A 22223-nucleotide genomic window follows, 5' to 3' on the forward strand; every position below is an offset into this window, starting at 1 on the left:
TATCATATACAAATTGGTTATTTAGTGCACTTACATAGAACACTGTAATATACACTTGTTTTGTGCTTAGAATATCCTGATCAGAAGATTAGAAAGAAAAAGCTCATCAAAAGAACTGATTCTAAAAATAATAATTTAAAAATCTACTTAAATACTATGTAGTACATTTATGATAACCAGTTATATTTTAATTGACAGCATGCTTTTAAAAATATGTTTATCTGTGATTTATTTGATTTTGCTGCAGCTGCAAAGTGGATAGTATTAGTATTTCTGATACTATTACAACTTCCAAGTACCTCATAATCATATGGAATGTATTAACAGATTATCAAGTTCCATAAATTACATGTTAGCACTACATGTTATAGAAGATATACATTTAAGATAAAAAGGATTATAGTATGATTGTCACCAAATAATAACAATATACTTTAGAAATTCTCATATATTCTCATCATATTCTGCACTTTTGTACTATTTTCAAATCAAAAATACATAAACATATAAAAACTATTGTGGAACTTCACAAATATGGGTCTGAAATTGCCAGCAAAATTACACTGGACATCATAGAAAAAGTTGTTTTATGTCTTTGGAAGCTCAGCAGTTAAAAGATGACAAAATGATACACGCACCCAAATTAGCCCTAGTGTGTGTATGTGTGTATGTATGTATGTATGTATGCATGACTGAGGTTTGGACAATAGATTATAAGATCCTGTGTAAAGCAATATATTTTCAATATATACATGAGTAAAAAAACACACCCTCAAATGTATAGTTAGAGAGAGCGAGAGAGAGGCAGATGCAGAGAAAACACGTTTTAGTCAACATTATGTTGCCAATTTATTGCTGGTACAGCTGGCACCTTCCAAACTATAATGGTTGTTTGTGAATGTTTATGTTTAGATGTGCCTTTTGTTAATAATTGTTATTGATACATTTTCAGTAGCCAACCCAAATATTTTAACAATAAATGTGCTTCAGTAACTATAGTATTGACAGACATACCAGCATTCTACAAATATCCATTCCTACAAATTAGGTTGCACTTGTCCTCAACAGATAGCAAACATGGTCAATTTTCTGGTCTACCCATATTCAGCATAGCAACTCATCATGAATCATTTTTGTGCAATATCTGATTACTACATCAGCTTCCTTTGCCTGACTCCCCATTGCCTGATTGTGCAACATCTTGCTCATATCCACCAGGTTACATCCATATATCTTTGAAAGCACACTCACTCTCAAAAAGCCACACCTTCTTAGGTTTGATAATCAGAGAGTCCCATGGAGAGAAAGACAATCGGAGGTGTCCATTCTCAGAAAATTATTCAACCTACATATAGTAAATGCTATTGTGTTTTAGTAAGAGGTACTAATTGAGTAAAAATGTATCCCAACATGGTTTAGTTGCAAAAAACATACTAAATATATTAAAAACAAACAGTATTTAAAAACTGCTTCTTATGGTTTGATAATACAGGGATGACAGGGAACTAACTGAAATTTATTTGCAAGCAAAATAATGCTGCAAATCCTAGGGTCATCATGAGTTGCATTGTAATATCATTTTGAAACTATCTGCAAATTAAAAGATGATAATCACAATTTCTGTTTTTTGTGTTTTTGTGCTTGTAATATTTATAAATCACCTACATTAAAACAACACATTGTGTAAGTTTTTTATTTTTTTTAGTTTTCTGTATAACCCCTGAGTCCAGTCTTTGTTTTCCTCATTTGCTGCTGTAGATATATAATATTATCCTTAATGCAAAGATACAGGTTACATGCAAAAAGCATGACTTGATATATCTCTGAAATAATTAGTCCATATCTGGACAAAACATCACAACTTCATCCAATGTGTGCAAAAGTATCCAATATTAAACATTTCAAGTGATCTAACTTTCAAATATTAGCACCTTCGAAAATTTTAACTCCTAACAAATCAAAATGTGGAAGTCCTAGGAGAGTTGTACCAAAGTTTACCTACAAAAGCTGTGGGTGTTTAAACATAAGTACATTCAAGAAGGGAGGTTACTTATCCCATAAGACTGAATGTATCTAAAACGCACATATTTGCTGTATTTTTAAAATCTAATTTGAAATAAATAAGTACCTTAGATGAATGTATCCCAATATATACCTCAAAAGCTTATGTATAACAGACACACTCATTTTCAATATGCAATCTTTGAATTTGGTTTCTCAAATCCCATTAGAATTTGGAACATGACGGCTTGTTCCCTGAACACCTAACACAATTGTTAGCCCTTGGTTTTTCCATTCTTACAGTTTCCATAGTTCTCTTTGGTTGGATGAATTATCCTTGGTTTTGTGACATCTCTTTATCCCTTATTTTCTTATTACAAGAACAGGCATTTAGCTCACTGTGGATGGCGCAAACACATTTTTTTTGTTTCATGCCTCTTCAACTGCAGGCACAGAAGGAAGGAAATGAAGAGTCTGATTTGCATGAGATGTTGTAGCTTGAAGTGTACCCACAGTTGGGCTAGAAAGACTTGCTGCAGATGGACAACTTGTACCCAACTTTGTTGGAATGTTTGATCTACCATAAGGGTACATTTTACGTTCTATGTTTAGAGATCGAGTTTGTGCATTTGATCCATCAACTTTTCCCTCAAGGAAATATGTTAACATCTCCCCTTTGCCTTTAACACTGACTTTACCTCGGCAAACAAATTCATAATTGCATCTCTTTAATATTCGATAGACATCTTCGGTTACCTGAAAAAAAAAAGTTATTTTTAAATTTTCAAATATAAAATAATACAATATTACTTATAAAAGTTAAATTATCAGGTAATTATCAGATTTGCGACCTTCCTTTTTTTTTTTTTTAGTTTATTTTTGTACTTTCTTTAAATCTCCTTTAAGAGATGTGGGGCCCATAGTACAACAGTCATACCAAAAATTTTATATATTATAACTCAAACTATGACATTTTTTAACCTTTAGGTGGGTTTCTACATGTTTGTTATGTGATGGACCCTGTCCAGGACTTCTTCTACTGGCATGCACTAAATCCTGTTTTGATTTGAATCCATGGCAAACTCAAATTTGTCACAAGTTTCCACTGTTTAAATTCAATCAAAAATAATTAAATTAAAATTTAGTTTGAATTGCACTAAAATAAAAGGGCAGCCTTCTTTTATGGTTACTCTTGGCTACCAGATGAGCCATTTGTGCATTTTACTTTTTGATGTTTCTTAACATTACTCAACCTTAAAGAAGTCTAAGGGAATGCCATTGTTCTGGCTTTTTCAAAGTTTATTTGCAGGTCATTGTTAAAAAGGGGCATAGGGCAGCTGTGCACTGGCATGGGGGACATATACAAATGGAAATTTTGTTTTTTTATAAGAATACCATTTAGCAGAGAAGGAGAGGGTGCTAAAATGTGGCTTAAAGGGCAACATTGAAAGTACACAAACCTTTTAAATAACATGCTGTAGTGATGTTTTAAAGGTAACATAGCATCATCACCTTTCCTTATCCAGACCAAGCCAGAATCCTTTTGCACTGATGGGTACCTTACAAGGGAGGATGACAACAATGTCTCCCTCCAACTTGCAAGGTACACTGCCCCAATGTTGAGGGACAAAGGCCATTTTCCCAAATTTAAGGGGGTGGACTTTCACTAGTACTCCTTGTCACACATTCCTAAAAAAAGTGAAAAGCCGAAAAAAGAGCTCTAATGTAAGTTCGTCATGAATCATGTGATTCAGCAAGGTACATCTATTGTTAATCACAATGGTTTCTCCACCATCTTGATGACCCACTGCCCGACAATGTTGCCTCGCTGCACTATAGCCGATAAATGTGTCATGACCATATTAGGTCAGTGACATCACTCAAGATCCCCTGCTTTGTGTTTACATTATCAGAGAATTCTCCATCTCCGATAGGAGTGCAGCGAAGAAACTTTGTCTGGTGGCAGGTTGTAGTGGAGAAATATTGTTGGATTGCGGGTTGTGATGATTGTTGATGAATTTATATTGGAGGACATTTGTTTACATTTATTTTGTAATTTCACTAAAATACTTTTCCACGATGTTAATTTTTTTGTTTAAATTTTGAAATTATAATGAATGGATTCTAATGTATCTCATGCTCATTTCCCTGTGATGGGGCAGATATCAAGGGGTTTGCTTATTATAAACGGGACTTCCAGATTTCTATCGACCATATCCCATTTGGGACAGCAGATGCAAGGTACCCTCCCAGTGTTAAAATGTATGTTGCCTGGTATGGTACAGGAAGGAAAGGGGGGACAAAGTTTACGGGGAATCCCATATAACCTAATCTCATCTCTAACATTGAACAGTAAAATGCACCAAAAATATAAGGCAAAAAAGAATACTGTTTTTAATTGTTTTCAAGTTGGTATTTTGACCCCATTTTTTTCCCATTGCCTAAAAAATATGTAAAATGTTTCTTTCTCATGCATAACACATGCATGACGTGTTAAAGATTTTCCATTGATGTATTAAATCACAAAAATAAATGGGTGGGTGGGGTTTTCCCACCTGTATGCTATATTTTATTGTATCTTTTTTGGAACTTAAAAAATGTACAGAGCAAGTACAACATTTTTTTTATCTTCCATTTGTGTATTTTATTGTTAAACGAAAAGAAATACCAAACAGTAAACTATGCCTCTAAAAAAGAAAATTGTGAACAATTCTCAATTTTCTATTTGGACCACTATTTTTCCCTATTGTTTAAAAAAATCTTGAACAACAAAAAAATACACCAAAACACAACTGAAAGCACAAAAAAAGCAATTATTTAGCATTTTTTGGTGTATATTATTTGAGGTTGCAACTTGTTATTTAAGGTAGCAACTTGAAAATATTAAAGCGATAGTATGCAATTTGTGGTGTATTTACCGGTCATATGGTAAGAAATATTAATTTACTAAGTTAATCTACCAAAAGAAAAGAATCTTTACATTGTTTCAAGGTGCAATTGTTTTTCAAATTTTCATACCTATGGTTATTCACGAAGGAGATCAAGGATTGAGCCAAAGCATTGGCTAGTCCTTTGGCTCACATCAGCGGCCGGAGCCCTCCGGTTCAGCCAAACTGAAGGGCTGCTGTACGGGCTAGTCTCCAAGGAAATCGTGATTCCACACTCTTTGCTGAAATCACTGCCTAACTGAGAAGAACCATTGCGCCCCGTGTGCTGAAATTTTTTCTCCACAAATTTTTGGTGGTGGCCTCTAGTCTTTGTTATGGGGTTAACCATAAAGAGTTTGTTAATAATGTTGCCTTCACCATTGAACATTTTATACAAAAAAATCATGTCCCCCCTTAATCTCCTTACTTCCAAGGAGAACATAATTAATTTTAACAGCCTTTTTTCATAGCTCTGGTCCTCCAAACCCTTAATGAGTTTGGTTGCCCTGCGGTGGACTTTTTCCAGCTCAAGGACATCTTTTCTGAGTACTGGTGACCAAAACTGGACAGCATACTCCAGATGAGGCCGAACTAGTGATCTGTAAAGTGGCAAAATTATAGACTTGTCCCTGCAATACATTCCCTTCTTAATACAAGACAGGACTCTACTTGCTTTGTTTACAGCAGCCTGGCACTGCGAGCTATTCTTCAATCTGTGGTTTAATTTTATAGCCCAATTGCCTATTTTTAACTCCAAAGTGCATTACTTTGCATTTATCGACATTGAACTTCATCTGCCATACAGTTGCCCACTCCCCTATTTTATCCAGGTCCTCTTGTAATGTCATAATGTCTAAGTCCGTGTCTATTACCCTCCCAATTTTGGTATCATCAGCAAACACTGAAACATGGCTATTCACTCCCTCCCCGATATAATTAATACACAGGTTGAAAAGCATGGGGCCCAGCACAGAACCCTGAGGCACACCACTCATGACCTCAGCCCAGTCTGAAAAGGTGCCATTAACCGATACTCTTTGTACACGTTCCTGTAGCCAATTTTCTATCCACGTGCACACTCTTTCATCTATGCCCATAGACCTTAGCTTGTATAACAAGCGTTTATGTGGCACCATATCAAATGCTCTGGAAAAGTCCAGATGCACTACGTCCACCGGCCTCCCTCCATCCAGATCTCTACTTACTCCTTCGTAAAAAAGTTTAGCAGGTTGGTCTGGCAAGAACGATCCTTCCTAAATTCATGCTGGTTATCAGTTATTATACCATTATCCTGAACAAATTCCACTAAGTAGTCCTTAATCATTCCCTCTAATATTTTGCATACTATGGATGTCAGGCTAACAGGTCTGTAGTTCCCGTGTTGGCATCTTGACCCTTTTTTGAATATAAATACCACATTAGCCTTTCACCAGTAGCTTGGCACTCTACCAGTCATTATGGATTCCTTAAAAATGAGGAATAATGGTCTCGTTATTACCTGGCTGAGTTCTTTGAGTACCTTGGGGTGTTGATTATCAGGTCCTAATGCTTTATTTGCATTAAGTAGTTTAAGTCTATGTTGTATCCCGGTTTCCGTCAAACACTGAGGTATATTTTCTGTTAAACTATGTGTTTTATCATGTACATTAAACCCGTCTCTTTCCTTGGTGAATATTGACGAGAAAAAAGTATTTAGCGCCTCTGCCCTCTCCCTGTCATTTGTGACCTATCTCCCGTTTTCATCCTTTATTGGGCCTATCTGCTCCTTTCTCGCATTTTTACTGTTTATGTATTGATATAATTTTTTGGGGATATACATACATATATATATATATCTATATAGATATCTATATAGATATCTATATAGATATCTATATAGATATCTATATATATATATATAGAGAGAGAGAAGAGAGAGAGAGAGATCAACTATATGAATGAAAAAATACTGATGTGTTAACAAGGTTATATGTATTGGTGGAGTTATCAATAGTTATAGCAGTAATAGCTCTTTAATTTGCAAATCTTATATCAATCTATCTGGCTTTTTCTTTTGTAGGCTGCTTATTTATTCTCTTACATTTGTCCATTTATGGCACAGGTGTGTGTGTTTGTGTGTGTGTGTGGCCAAAGACCTTGTATAAGACGGAAGACTTTGGGTTTCTGGAGCACTGGGTTGACTTTTCAATGGGGTGCAACCTAAATGGAAGGGGGTCTGCTGTGTTAGGGGAGAGGTTCATGGGAGACCAGGTAAAACGAAAAGGTGGCGGTGTTTGTCTCTATGTGAGAAGTGATCTAAAAGTTAGTGTGAAAGAAGACTTTGTTGATGGTGAGTGTGATGGTGTTGAGGCATTATGGGTGGAGTTATATACTGGTATGCATAATGCAAAGGTAATTGTTGGAGTTTGCTACAGGCCCCCCCAGTGTTAATGAAGAGATAGATAGAGAGATAAAGACTAGAGATAGAGGCTGCAAGGGCAGGGACAGTAGGAGTAATGGGAGATTTTAACTACCCTGACAAAAAATTAGGTCCAGAAACAGTTAGACAAAATTAAGGTGAACAAAGCACCTGGACCGGATGGCTTACACCCACGTGTCCTCAAAGAATTGAGTTGTATAATATCAAAGCCATTGTATCTAATTTTTAGAGACTCTCTAATGACTGACTTGGTATCGATGGATTGGCACAAGGCCAATGTGATGCCTATATTTAAAAAGGGATCAAAGTCTTTACCAAGTAATTGCAGACCTGTAAGTTTAACTTCAATAGTTGGGAAGATCTTGAAATTTGATCAAGGATCACATCCAATTGTTTTTGCTTGAAAATAATATCATCAGAGATAGTCAGCATGGATTCACAAAAAACAGAAGTTGTCAAACAAACCTACTTTCTTTTTACGAAGAAGTGAGTAATACATTGGACAGAGGAATGGCTGTGGATATAGTATACTTGGACTTTGCAAAAGCATTTGACACAGTTCCCCACATGTGGCTAATGTATAAGTTAAGGTCAGTAGGTATAGATTATACAATCTGTAATTGGATGGAAAACTGGCTCAAAGAAGAACTATGGGGTTAGGGCTTTTCCCCATAGTTCTCCTGAGGGTAACGGGAGGACACAATCTAGCGTCCTCCCGTCACCCTAAGCCCAGTATGCGTATACGCCGCAGCTGTAACGGATACCGACAATTATGTCTGATCAGCCCAGCTGCGTGAGTGACAGCTGGCTCTGCCTATCTAGAGGCAGAGCCAGCTGTACCTGCCCCTCCCCAGTCCGTTCCGCCAGTCAGGCTGGAGGATCAGAGCAGGGAGGGGGGAATCCAGTCCCTCCCCCGTCACGGTTCTCTGCCGTGACAGGATCGAGAAGTGAGCAAACGCCGGTATGTGTTTGCTCACTTCCCGATCTACTGAGCCGACCTGTGACAGTTTCATTGTCACAGGTCGGCTAGAACTATGAGGCTGAGTGAAAAGAACTCAACTCATAGTTCTCCTTTAAAGACCGTATTCATAGAGTGGTGATCAATGATTCATACTCAAAATGGTCTAAGGATGTTAGTGGTATCCCCCAAGGTTCAGTATTGGGCCCCTTATTGTTTAATCTATTTCTAAATGACATTGAATTGAGGATTAAAAGTACTATTTCTGTGTTTGCAGATGACACCAAGTTATTTAATGGAATACAGTCCTTACATTGCAGTTAGGGACTAAAAACATGCATGCTTCATACACTCTAAGGAGAGTATGTTTGGGGGAGTCAATTAAGGAGAAAGATCTGGGTGTTCTGGTAGATCATGGACTGAATAATAGCATGCAATGTCAAGGCGCAGTTTCTAGAGCAAGCAAAATACTTTCTTGTATAAAAAGGGGTATAGACTCCAGAGATAGAGACATAATCCTGCCCCTGTACAAAGCATTAGTGAGACCTTATCCTGAAATATGCAGTTCAGTTTTAGGCACCAGTTCACAAAAAAGATGTTGTGCAACTGGAGAAAGTGCAGAGAAGGGCAACTAAACTTATAAGACGCATGGAGGAGCTCAGCTATAAGGGAAGATGAACTGACCTGAATTTGTTATCTCTGGAGAAGAGGCGATTAAGGGGGGACATGATCACCATGTATAAATACATAAATGGTCCATATAGTGAGCTTGGTGCCAAATTATTTACTTTAAGGTCACTGCAAAGGACAAAGGGGCACACTTTGCATCTGGAGGAAAAGAGGTTTAATCTTTGCATACGGAAAGTATTCTTCACAGTTAGAGCTGTGAAAATGTGCAATATACTTGCCCAGGAGCTTGTTCTAGCTAGCTCAGTTAACGGTTTAAAAAAATCTGGATGTATTCCTAAATGCACAGAATGTTACTGGATATTGAGTTCTTAATGTATATTAAGCACCAGAGATTGTTGATCCAGGGAACATCCAATTGCCTTACGGGACCAGGAAACATTTTTTTCCCCCCGTTGGAGCAAATTGTACCCTGCTTTATAGGGTTTTCATTTGCCGTCCTCTGGATAAACAGTGGGTAACTGTGGGCATAGTGTTCTGTAGGCTTTTTTTTTTAACATATCTCTATAGGTTGAACTCGATGGACTTGTGTCGTTATGGATACTTTGTTATCTTTCACTTGTAGCTATTTGTCACTAAGGGGTCTATTCACAAAAGGGTGAAGAGTTTGGAGAAGGCAGGAGAAGGGAACAATCTAGGACAACATAGCTGAACTGGAAAGTGAGCTGAATTGGAGAATTTTTCCAAATCGGCTATTTTGTCCTAGATTGTTCACTTCTCCTGCCTTCTCCAAACTCTTCACCCTTTTCTGAATAGACCTGTAAGTTGTCCTAGCACATTCCTTGTTACTTTGACATGCCTTGTTGCTAATTTTGGGTGGTCCGTTTCTGTCTGGTATTTGGCATGTGCCATGTGGTGCCCATTTTGTGAGAGTGGCAGATATTCCCCTTTTTCCACATTTTCTTACATAGTTACATAGTATTTGAGGTTGAATAAAGACATTAGTCCATCAAGTCCAACCTATTAGGATCTCATTCTAGGAGTACCTGTACCCATAGTTCTTGCATTTACTATTTTTTAATGCATCACTTTAGCAATATTTTTATAGTTCCATTTTAGCTAGGATGCAGCATATTATGTTTTTTGGTTGATTAATGTTTCTTTTGTGTCCTTTCTTTGACCTCGTTCCAGTGTGTGCCTTTATATATTTGCACAGTGCGATTTCATCACTAGGGGGTTTGGGAGGTGCGTTTTCTTTTTTTTTTAGTCTGTTCACCTTTTTGTTTCAGTGTCTTGATAAAGACTTTGAGGGTTATTCACAAAGCTGCTGAAGGCAGCAGAGTGAATAACCTAGCCATGCTCTGCATGTTTGGCTGAGCCAAAGTGCAGGAGTTCGACTTAGCCGATCCCAACATCTGGATCAGCTGAGCCAAAGCTCCGGCAGCTCACTCACTGCAGTTCGTCACTATTCTCATAGGGGCCGAACTGCTGTGAGTGTATAGCCGAATGCAGCCGAGTGGCATTTGGCTCGGCTATTCTGCTCGCTTCCTCCGAACTGAGCTGAAAGATCAGCAGTAGCTAAGGCTGGATCCTTCGGCTCTTTTGTAAATAAACATTTTTGACTTATGTTTGCTGCAAGAATTGTGAGTGCCTCTATGCCTATTTTGGATTATTTGCCATGTTTATATGTATTGGTAGGGTTATGATTGACAATATATAATATTAGCTCTTTGTTTGATTTGCAAATGTTTTATAAAGGCAGCTCGGTTTTAGGATTTTGTAATTCATTTTATATATTGTACAATAACATTTAAATGCTTTACCAATAATAATTCTCATGTAAATCATTGTAGCACCTGAAAAGTCCCAGTCCACTAACAGAACAATTATTTATATGCTTTAGTTTTGATTTCTGTGCTGGTCCAATACTTATTTATTGACATAATATGTAATAGAATTCAATGGAGCAAAAGTAAGGGCAAATAATAAACACTCACCTGAATTTTTCCTTGCACCCCAGTACTATCCATTCTACTAGCAACATTAACTGTGTTGCCCCAAATGTCATACTGAGGGCGTCGGGCACCAATAACTCCTGCAACCACAGGTCCAACATTTATTCCTGCAAAAAACAAAAAAAGGTAATCTTGTTTGCCATTCTAGGAAAACCAGTAAATATGAAAAACCACACAGCAAACATGGAAGATAACAATAGTGCAAGATTGATTAAAGTTATCACTACCAGGATAACACAACTAAACAAACTTAAAACAGGGTTTACATACACTGAACAAACTAGCAGTATCTCACTGTGATAGCCTTGTTGTATATCAATAATCGCTGGGCTTTTGCAGGACACTCCTTTCCAATGACATATGATCACTCTCTGTTCTATGTGTTTAATGCTGCAATAACACTCATCTGCTGCTAGGGATGAGCTTGAGGTTTGAGTTGTCTACTAGTTCAAAATTCTAGTAGCTTGCAGTTTGGCAAAACAGCAAATTAATGCAATTGTTTGCTGCCATAGCAACAAATTATCAATAATACACTTCTTGATCTTCGAACTGTGGTCTGATGTTTTACAAGTATCAATAATGGGTAGTTTATGTTTTAGCCCCCTCTCTTTAAAAGCCAGGGTTCCCAGCAGCCTTCTGTCAGCGAATGTGGAGAGAGACTTGGACAGCTGACAGAGTGTTGTTTGCAGGACGAGGTAGTTGCCCTTATACAGTGCTGTTAACCTGTGTTATATAAAGTACGATAAAGTGTTGTATTGTGCTAAATTATTACAGTGAATTGCAGTGTAGTTGGTTATATAGTCTGTACACCCAACCATTGTGTTTACTGTTCTGTATTGCGATATATAACTGAATCGCATTGTGATAGGGTTCCATAATATTGTCTACCCACAGTGCTGATAGTTAATTGGACAAAAAGTCCTTTTTAGGACTTCCTTTTTGTGTAGTGAAGCAACAACTTCATTGCTGTTTAGCCCCTTGCAGTTTTTTTAGAATATAATATTTATTTTAGTTTTAATTCTAACAATAAAACAAAAATTAAGGCACTTAAATACAGCCATGGCAGTTCAAAGAATAGCGTTGTAATGCAAACATGTGATAAACAATCATAACCAATAGAACTGCATTGTTATGATACGATAATGGCATCTAGTACCAATCTAAAAAATAAGGAAACTGTAAGAATGGGAAGAAAGGCACAAACGTGCTAGAAAAGGCAAGAAAAGAAAAAGAGGAACGAAAAGAAAACAAAAGTGAATGAAGTGGGATGAAAAAAGAATTGTGAAGGTGGGAGCAAGAAGCATGTTAGGCTTAAAGGATAATGAAAGCCTCAGCTTTTTTAGCATATATCTACTGCTAGCGCTTTTAAAAGGGTTAATACTTACCCGTGTCTTCCCCGCGTGCTCCCATTCGAAAATTTGAAAATTCTCGGGTGGCCGCACAGCATCTTGGGGCGGGCGCATGCGCAGATCACATTTTCGGCCGGGATGCAAGGAGAGACACAAGGTAAGTCTATAGTCGCGTGCACCCGCATGCAGACACCGTGGGACAGGAAGTGCCAGCAAGCCCAGAGGAGTCAGCGCTGGAGACCCGCCGCAGAGCCGGAGGGACAGATGAAAAGGACAAGAAAGGACCTTTTCTTCCGCTTCTATGATCCCATTAACCTTAGCAATCCAATCTGCTCTTGTAGGAACTGTTGTGCTTTTCCAGAGAATAGGCACCAGACGCTTGGCAGCATTCAGAGGATTGGGAAGAACACATTTCTTATATTGTGAGATTGAGAGAGGAACTAAATGCAGCAGAAAAGGCCCCGGCTCATCGGGTAGTGCTAGGTTCGAAACTTTTATAATTTCTAATTGGATATCTTGCCAAAAGGGACGTATACATGGACATTCCCACCAAGTATGTAGAAGGGTACCCTCTTGACCACAACCCCTCCAACAAACTGAAGGAGTAGAATGGTACATTTTAGCTAAATAAGATGGAACCCTGTACCAATGTGATAAAAGCTTATCATTTGTCTCCTGTTATCTAGAATCTATGGAAGAACCATGGGCCAACTGAAAAATTTGGTGAATGTAAACCTCTGTCAGTGTAATTTTTAAGTCTTGTTCCCATTCCCTGATGCACAGAAGCTTGTTTACAGGTTTGGCCAAAAGTAGAAATTTGTAGAGCAAGAATATCAACCTAATAATTGGAGGCATATATTCTGTGCATAACTTCTCAAAAAGGTGAGGAAGCTCATCGCACTCTATTGTACTTGAGAATGGAAAACGTTATGTAACTGGAAATATCTCCAGGTATCCATTGGTTAACTGCTGAACTGCTCCCTCAGGTCCCCCAGAGGTACCAGTTATCCATCCTTAATGAATCTGCACCACCTCACATCCCACCATCAGAGGTCCAAATTTTGAAACAGGATAATTGCTCTCCGGGGGGGCAGGCACCATAGGTGAATAATCACAGCATGAATAACTTGATGTAAGAGGATGCTCAAGAATTCTTGTTATCAGATGTGGAGGAAGATAATGCCAGGAGCATAGAGGGTGGGGACAACAGGCAGAGAGAAGCAATTGGTTACTGATGTTCCTGCAGCTGTAGCTTACTGTCAACTTGGCTCAAGTGATGAAGAGGGTGTGGAAAGGTCATTTCACACCTCCTATCCTGTACTTAAGCAATTAACACCTGCCTTTCTATGGTGATTGGATTAAGGTGCCTGCACTATATGTGTGGATATAAATGCGTGGGGAATTTTCCAGAGACTCATCAGGACTGTTAAAGTGGCTTGGATAAGATATGAAATGTCTTCAACATTACAAAACAAGTCCAGTTGAATGAGATTAACTACTTCTTTAAAAGCCTTTAAAGCTCATCAATTTAGAGTGAACAGTGAATGATGGGTCCAGGATGATGTGCCTATTATGTTTGGAACAGTCATCATTATGCACATTCGTATGTTTTTTTAAGTGGGGGCTGCTGTGATAGCACAGTGCAGGTAACAGGGTCTCTTTAAGGAGACATCAAGGGTCTATTAGACACCTAACACCACCCCTGCACTCCTTTGAAGCTAACCAATTACAGATTGTAGCTGGGAAAAGGCCACCTCTGTGAAGAGTGAATGACAGTGCTATATCAGGTAGTAAACATAGTTTGCTGTTTCCTGGTTCATGCTACCCAGGGGAGAGCAGCGAACAGATGTTGCTGGTGTTCCTTCGCCCTTCATCCTGACATCTCCATGGAGGCCCTGGGTATGTAGGAGGGACGGGTGAGCCAAGGACACGAAGTAGGAGACTTCAGCGGTATGCAGATGTGATCAGGCAGCAGTAAAATCACTTTTCACTAGAAAGTCAACGGTGTGCTGTGAGAGTGTAAACAAACTCCTGACTGCTATAGCAGCTGGAAGTTTGTGTACATGCCACCACTGCCACATGTAGGTGGCAGCAAAAGGGTTACATAATACACTCTAGTTTTTATCTCATGATAAAATCTGCCCAATCTCTGCCTGCGGCCTAATAAAAAGGCTGATGTGTCAAGACCAGTGTGCATGGAGTCTAAACAATATTTCTGGCTTTTGTCTCAAAAATATTACACTCTACATTTTATTTAATTATAAAATCTTCCTCGTCTTTCCCTCTTCAACTGCGGCCATGTAAAGTTCTTTACATTATATACAGCGAGTCTGTACAATAATTCTGGCTTTTGTCTCTGAAATTATACGCTCTAATTTTTATTTCATGATAAAAACTGTAGCCCAATCAAGCTGCATACATACTCTTTAGCTGCTGTACTATGTGTGTGGCTATTGTCCCTGAAATATAGCACGCACATTTTTATTTCAGGATAAAAACTGCTTCATCTCTGAAATGCAGGGTTGTGGTTTTGAAGTGTTTTTTGTGGACTGTTTTGACACTTAATAAACTTATACAGTGTATACACAGACACAGACACAGATATAAACGTATACTTTTTAGACAATACAGTATGGTGCTGCAAAAAAGATCATTAGCTATGCTATGAAATGGTTTTGCCACTGGCCAATTGGTACAAAGTTGAGGGCATTAGCACTATTTTTTTAAGAGTAAACTTTCCTACAGCTTTTAGATCTGCTGTGGCTTCTACTTGCGCTGCTTGATCCAGGCCTATTACTGCTATATAGAAAAATCAGGTGTCACAGCCAAAACTACCTAAAAAGTATTTTTTTCACAAATTGAAAATTAACCCAATTGGGGTGCTGTTGCTGTATTTAACCAAGCAATAATGTAGCGAAAGAAAATGAATTACACATGCAAAACATGTGATACCAGAATACGGTATCACTGATGAGATATGAGTATCATACTGTTGCATAACACTGCATACAGCTCAAAGGAATCTTGCAAGCATGTAGTACAAAGGAATGGTGTTTTCCCTATGTCACCCTGGAAGTCATGGAGGATCCTCTACTCTCTAAGTGGTATTCTTTTAACCTCCCTGGCGGTATGATTATTAAGGATTTTAGGTACCAAAAACTTTGGCATTTGTCCTCCATGGCAGTGCCCATTTGCCATTAGATGAAGACAAGGAGCATAGAAAATCCTATGCTTCTCTGCTCCATCTAGTAGAGGAAGATTTGGGTTCTTTTACAGATCTATAGCAGAGCATAGTGCATCAGTCATATTGGAAACATCAGAATGCATATCTGAGTTATATGGAACCTGCTCAAATACAGACTTGTTAGACTTGTACACGCTCTAAATCAGAGGTGGTGATAGGGGCTTCAGAGATAAAGGTCCAGTACAGTCAGAAGTAGATGCTGCTGTGACAGTCATCAGAACGTAATTAGAGCTCTGCAAGCAGTTTGCTCCATTAATTGTACACAAACTGACACAAAATCAGAAGTGACTAATAAGAAGCCCGGAAGAGACAGTACAGTTTTCAGGCTCAGATAGCAGAGCTATAGAAGCTACTCATGAGGATGACCCTATAGAAATAGGAGTCTCAGGATCCAGATTACAGATTTCAGTACCTACTGAAGGGGAAATAACTGTTACTTACACTGAAGTGCAGCCATTGTATATTTAACCTTCTTTTTTTATTAGTTACATGACAGCCAAGCTGGAATGTGTGTGGCTGTGATGGAAACAGCATTCCATCGCTTAATTGACTTTCCTTTTGTTGGGTTACGTAAACATGTACTCCTCAATCTATTGTGTATGTAAGTGGACTCCCAACTATAATGTGTATGTAGCTGTGGACTCTTTTCTGTTATGTTTCCGAGGGTTCATCCACTGTGCATTAAAACTCTCACATATGGTCAAAACAATATGGTCTAATATACACATCTTGGTGTATGTGTCCATGCACTTGGAATATTTATATAATCCTAGTCCACTGACTAAAGTTATGTTAAAAGAAATCTCTAACACTATAATGAACACTTGTGATTTGCCCCCCCGAAATAGTAGGGGAGTATGGAACGAAACCATGCGCTGCAGTGGGACTGTTAGCATCCAGAGCGCCTCCAGGTGGCGCTGGAGCTAAGCCCTGCAGTTCCTGTGCTCACCTGCAGGTATCTCCAGGCAGCCAGGAACGGTTAGGTACCAGACCACCACTGGGTGGTGCTGGAACCTGCAGCTCCAATGCTCACCTGCGGGTGTCTCCCAGCTGCCGGCACTTAGCCATTACCTGGCACTTACTGGGAGGGTATTTAAACCCCCCCTTCAGTCAGGACGATGGCTCCGTATTGTTTCCTGCGAGTCCTGTTACCAGTCCTGAACCTTGAACCCTGTTTGCAGTCCTGTTTCCTGTGAGTCCTGTTACCAGTCCTGAACCTTGAACCCTGTTTGCAGTCCTGCTTTCTGTGAGTCCTGTTACCAGTCCTGAATCTTGAACCCTGTTTGCAGTCCTGTTTCCTGTGAGTCCTGTTACCAGTCCTGGACCTTGAAACCTGTTAGCAGTCCTGTCTCCTGTGAGTCCTGTTACCAGTCCTGAACCTTGAACCCTGTTTGCAGTCTTGTTTCCTGTGAGTACTGTTACCAGTCCTGAACCCTGAACCCTGTTTGTAGTCCTATTTCCTGTGTATCCTGAGTCCCAAGTCCAGTCACCTGATTATAGACCCAAGTCCTGATACCTGCTTGTAGTCCTGTTATTGTTACCTGTATTAAGCTGCTTGCTCCTGTTATATGTTGTAGGTGTTGGTGGTTATATTTAGTTGGTGTCAACTAAATGTGAATGTGCATGTCCAACTATGTAAAGTGCTGCATAAAACTGTTGGCACTATATAAATACCTGTAGTAATAATAATAATAATATTACTTAGAAATAACACAAGGCAGAGCCCGTATATGGGTGTCATATTGGGGTATGTTAACTGCAAACAGAGAATTTCATGCAGAGTGAGACTACAGGGACCAGGTCGCACAACAGGCTGTGCCATCACCCTGAGCCCAGAAAGCATTCTGTGACTGATTGACACAGTACACAAGGGTCTGTAAAGCTCCACAATGCAGAATCCAGTGTGCGAAGGGCACAAGTTAGTTTAGCATTGACCCATTTAAAAGTTCACTCACAAAGAGAGACTTCAGAGACTAGGTCACATCAGAGTCTGAGCCACTTCTCTGGCTCTGGGGAGTGCCCTGCAGCTAAAAAGTTCTGTGATGTCTTTGCTATAATGAAAAACTTACTCATGAAGCAAGTCTGCAGAGTTGGGTCACACCAGGAGCTGTCTCACAGCTCTAGACCTGGAGAGCGTTCTGTGGCTAACACAATACACAAAGGTCTGGGAAGTGCCACGAGCAGAGCCCAAAGGTTACATTTCAGACAGGCCTGGCAATCTTTGGTCTAGTGGGGTCTGGGTATGTCATCCAAACCTATTGCTGAAGATATGCTAATCTGGATACCTTCTGTATAGGCACCAGCTCAAGCAGTGTAATAAAGGTCTTGATTGATAAGTAAAAACAGCTGGAGACGGCAAACCCGCTAATGCAGCAGTGCCTTCCGTCCATTTTTTTGTCAACGGGCGGACGGCAAATGGTTACTTGGCAACAGGCCAGTAACACAAATGGGTGTAAAAAGAGCATCAGAGTGTCTCATAAGTAATGATGGGAAGAGGTTCACAAGTCTGTGAAAAGCTGCGTCTAAAAATTGTCGAACAATTTCAGAATAATGTTCTTCAATGTAACATTGCAATGACTTTAACCCTTTCGCTGCCAAGGGTTAGTGCTTCCAGCTGGCCAGCTCAGTACGCCGTACGGACCTGGCATTTACAGTTCTACTATAAGCAATCTACAGTACATATCATCAAAAGATTCCAAGAATCTGGAGACATTTCTGCACAGGGGACAAGGGCAAAATGCAATATTGGATACCCGTAATATTCAGGCCTCAGAAGGCATTGTATTAAAAACAGACATGATTATGTGATGGGCATCACTGCATGGGCTCAGGAATACGTCCAAAAATTACTGTCTGTGAACACAGTTCGCCGTGTCATCAAAAATGCAAATTAAAGCTCTATGCAAAGAAGAGGCCATATCTGAATCTGATCCAGGAAACAATACCCTCTTCTCTGGGCCAAAGCTCGTTTAAAATGGTCTGTCGCAAAGTGGAAAACTGCTCTGTGGTCAGATGAACGGAAATTTGATATTCTTTTTGGCAACCATGGGTGCTGCATCCTCCAGACTAAAGAGGAGAGGGACCTTACAGCTTGTTATCAGCATTACTGCATATGGAATGGGCAGCTTGTACATCTGGAAAGGCACCATCAGTGGTGAAAGATATATCCAGGTTTTAGAGCAGCATATGCTCCCATCCAGACAACGTCTTTTTCCGGGAAGGCCTTGCATATTTCAGCAGGACAATGCTAAACCCCATCTGTATCTATGACAACAGCATGGCTTCATAGTAGAAGAGTCCGGGTGCTTAACTGGCCTGCCTGCAGTCCAGACCTTTCACCAATAGAAAATATTTGGCGCATCTTGAAACGAAAAATACGACAAAGAAGACATAGGACTGTTGAGCCGTTTGAATCCTAAATCAGGCAAGAATGGGACAACATTTCTCTCCCAAAATTCCAGCAACTGGTCTCCTCAGTTCCCAGATGTTTACAGAGTGTTGTTAAAAGAAGAGGGGATACTACATCGTGGTAACCGTGGCCATGTCACAACTGTTTTGAGATGTGTGGATGCCACCAATATTAAAATTACCTTAATTGTTTCGTAAAATGGTCCATTTTCTCAGTCTAAACATTTTATATGTTTACTATTTTCTATTGTGAACAAAATATGAGTTTATGAGATTTGGAAATCATTGCATTTTGTTTTTATGTAGATTTTACACAGCCTTTATGGAATTGGGGTTGTAAAAATGTAGTTAGCTCTTTACATGAACAATGATCTGGAAAACTATGAAGACAGAAGATATCTGTAGCTGTATTTGTTAGTAAAGGCCATTGAGTCACCTTTACCATCTTCATGGAAGCAAAGTGTCTGCAGACTGCTACTCAATGTCCTGTCATCATCTTCTACACAATCCTCCAACTGTTTAACTTTGGTATTTGACAGTTTTCAAATTTAGGCAAGAGTGTAGCCATGTCTGGCTAATCACTGCTTTGGTTTCCTTCCACCATGGTATACTAGGCTTTGTTTGAACTGTGGATTGCATTGGGAAATCTAATAATAACCAATGCATTACAAATAAAGGATTTTTAATTTGTTTTGTAATTGGCTAATTCTGCATATTATACAATAATATAATAATACAGTGAAACATATATAAGTGAGTCACATATATGAGCCTTCAAACAAATGAGGCATATAAAATATCTACACAAAGACAAAAAAGCAATATAGACAATAAAAAGTCTAGGGGAAAAAACAAAAGCAAACAATGGTGATTGTGCAAAAAAGTTGCCAGACCCCTGATGAAGTCACGTGTTTTGACGTAACGTACGTAGGGCAGAGCTTCTGATGTCACTGCACTGAGCTGAGCCGGACGAACAGGTTTTTTTATCGCTGTGCTGCCATTTGCCCTGCTGGTCTGATCCAGCAATACCCAATGCCTGTACTGTTTATATCATTGTGAGTACGCATTTTTTATTTAATGAATTGCATTTTATTGGACGTTACGCACTATGTCCTTGTCCTTTTTCTCTTTCCACCTGGATTTATACTGGTACCTGTGATCTGAGGAGACCTTATCGCCTTTTCTGTGCATGGGCTTCCCTCCCCCATTAAGAAGGGAAAAAGCGCATTTGACCTAGCTCTGTAGGTCTACCTCCCCAGGTGAGAACTCACTTGTTGTCATCGCTCACTAGGTGGAGGTGAAGGTCTGCCTGCATTGTGTGATTATCCTTACCTGAGAGTTATATGCAGATTGGCTGCGAATCATCTGAAGGATTTTTTTTTGCACAATCACCATTGTTTGCTTTTGTTTTTTCCTTGAGACTTTTTATTGTCTATATTGCTTTTTTGTCTTTGTGTAGATATTTCATATGCCTCATTTGTTTGAAGGCTCATATATGTGACTCACTTATATATGTTTCACTTTATTAGATATGTATGATTATTAGCTCGGCACAATATTGTTTTTCACATTTTTCAGATATTTAGATATATCCTTAGTGCTTGGTAGCTCTTATTTCCACATTACACTTACTGGCGCTGATCACCTTTATTGTTTAATATAATAATACAGTCATAAGATGAATGTATAGGGATGATATTACATTCTTTTACAGTCATGCCTGAATAACAGCAGGTCCAGTCATATGAGGACCATACTTGTGCTTATACAAATAGTGACTTTCAAAAAGTTGTTATTTGGACAATGAGCCAGGCAACAAATGCATAATTAGAGGGTTTGAGGTAGTTTGGTTGTTTTCAGGATTCGAAAGGTTTTTAAGACTTCTTTTAAGACTTCGAAGGGTTTTAAAGTAGCCCGTTTGGGTGTAGTTTGTTGTTAGTTGAGGTGTTTTAGACAATGACACCTTGAAAAATGTAAAGAAACTGTACACTGTGTGATAATCTGAGTGCACATAATGACCCATTTTTTTTGGTCATGAAAACTTTGGCCTAACAAGAAACCCCAAAATTTGTTATTGTCATTTTTGTGGTGAATCTGGGTTTGGTAAAATGTACACAGCACCCAGGTTTCACTTTGAGACTTACAGAAACGACACTGTAATCTGACACTGCAAAGCTGTTATGTGGTTAATGTAGCTCACTTACCCACTCTAAGAACAAAGTCATTGTAAGACTGATAGTTGATTTCATCAATAACATCAAACATTTCAATTGTAAAATCTGCTAATGTGCTTAAGTGAGAATAAATAGATTTTTTTGCCTGTGAAAATAAAAAAAAATAAACATGTATTGGCTCGACTTATACTCACATTTACAAAAAAAAAGGTATGGTATATGCATATTTGAACATATCTTGACATAACTATAAGTGTAGCACCTACAAACTGTTAATCTACAGATTTCTGAATCTTAATGTAATTGATTAATCTAGTACATTCCAATAAAAAAACAAAAAAAACTACTACTATATTGAACTGTAAGAAGACAAACAGAAATAATCTTTAACCACAGTCATGTCCAAACTTTGCTTTAAACTGTTTTTTTTTTTTTTTTTATGCTGTTGTACCTTTCTGTGAATCAGCTTTCGGTTTGTTAAAAAAGGGAAAGTATAATGGTTTTGTACATACATGCCTACATAATAGGCAAGTGAAGTTGAAATATTGCATACTCATTTATGTAGTCTTACATTTTGCCAGCAGGTAGAGCTCTAGTTGGTGTTTACATTGTATCACATTGTATTGTATTGTACTACATTGTATGCGGAAAGAAGCTCCTTATTTAAATAACTAAGTGGGGTTTATTTACTAAAAACACAGTTCACTTAGGAAAAATGTATGTTCACTTTGCAAAGTAAATGTTCACTTAGCTTGGTAAAAAAGGTGATGCTGTTGATTCTCAATCATGCAATCAAGTGCAAACAAAATTCCTGTTTTTACTAAGCTAAGTGAACATTGCCTTCCAAAATGTACATACACTTTCCAAAGCGAATACACTTTGTTACATAGTAGGTAAGGTTGAATAAAGACACAGGTCCATCCAATTCAACGTGTGTGTGTGTGTGTATATACACATATCACTAATAGTTCCCAGAACCCTGTATATTCTGTATACTGAGAAACCCATCCAAGCATTTCTTGAATTTATCAATACTTGTGCTGTCAGCTGATACCACATTTTTACTGCTCTTACAGTAAAACACACAGAACACATTCATAG

The 22223-nt window shown here is 38.7% G+C and overlaps 1 protein-coding gene across 1 annotated transcript in view; it reads right to left on the reverse strand.

Annotated features, from left to right (window-relative positions):
- Window positions 1-2430: 2430 nt before the first annotated feature.
- The window catches only part of ADCY1 (adenylate cyclase 1), a 329625-nt gene continuing 309832 nt past the window's right edge, over window positions 2431-22223 (reverse strand). The window contains exons 18-20 of the mRNA XM_018568544.1: window positions 21153-21267; window positions 10930-11054; window positions 2431-2757 (exon numbers count right to left, since the gene is read on the reverse strand). Coding sequence (XP_018424046.1) covers window positions 2431-2757; window positions 10930-11054; window positions 21153-21267 — 567 coding nt within the window. The remainder of the gene's footprint in view (window positions 2758-10929; window positions 11055-21152; window positions 21268-22223) is intronic.

This window comes from Nanorana parkeri, unplaced genomic scaffold (genome assembly GCF_000935625.1).
Source record: "Nanorana parkeri isolate BGI_ZX_2015 unplaced genomic scaffold, ASM93562v1 scaffold1205, whole genome shotgun sequence".
Classification (NCBI taxonomy): domain Eukaryota; kingdom Metazoa; phylum Chordata; class Amphibia; order Anura; family Dicroglossidae; genus Nanorana; species Nanorana parkeri.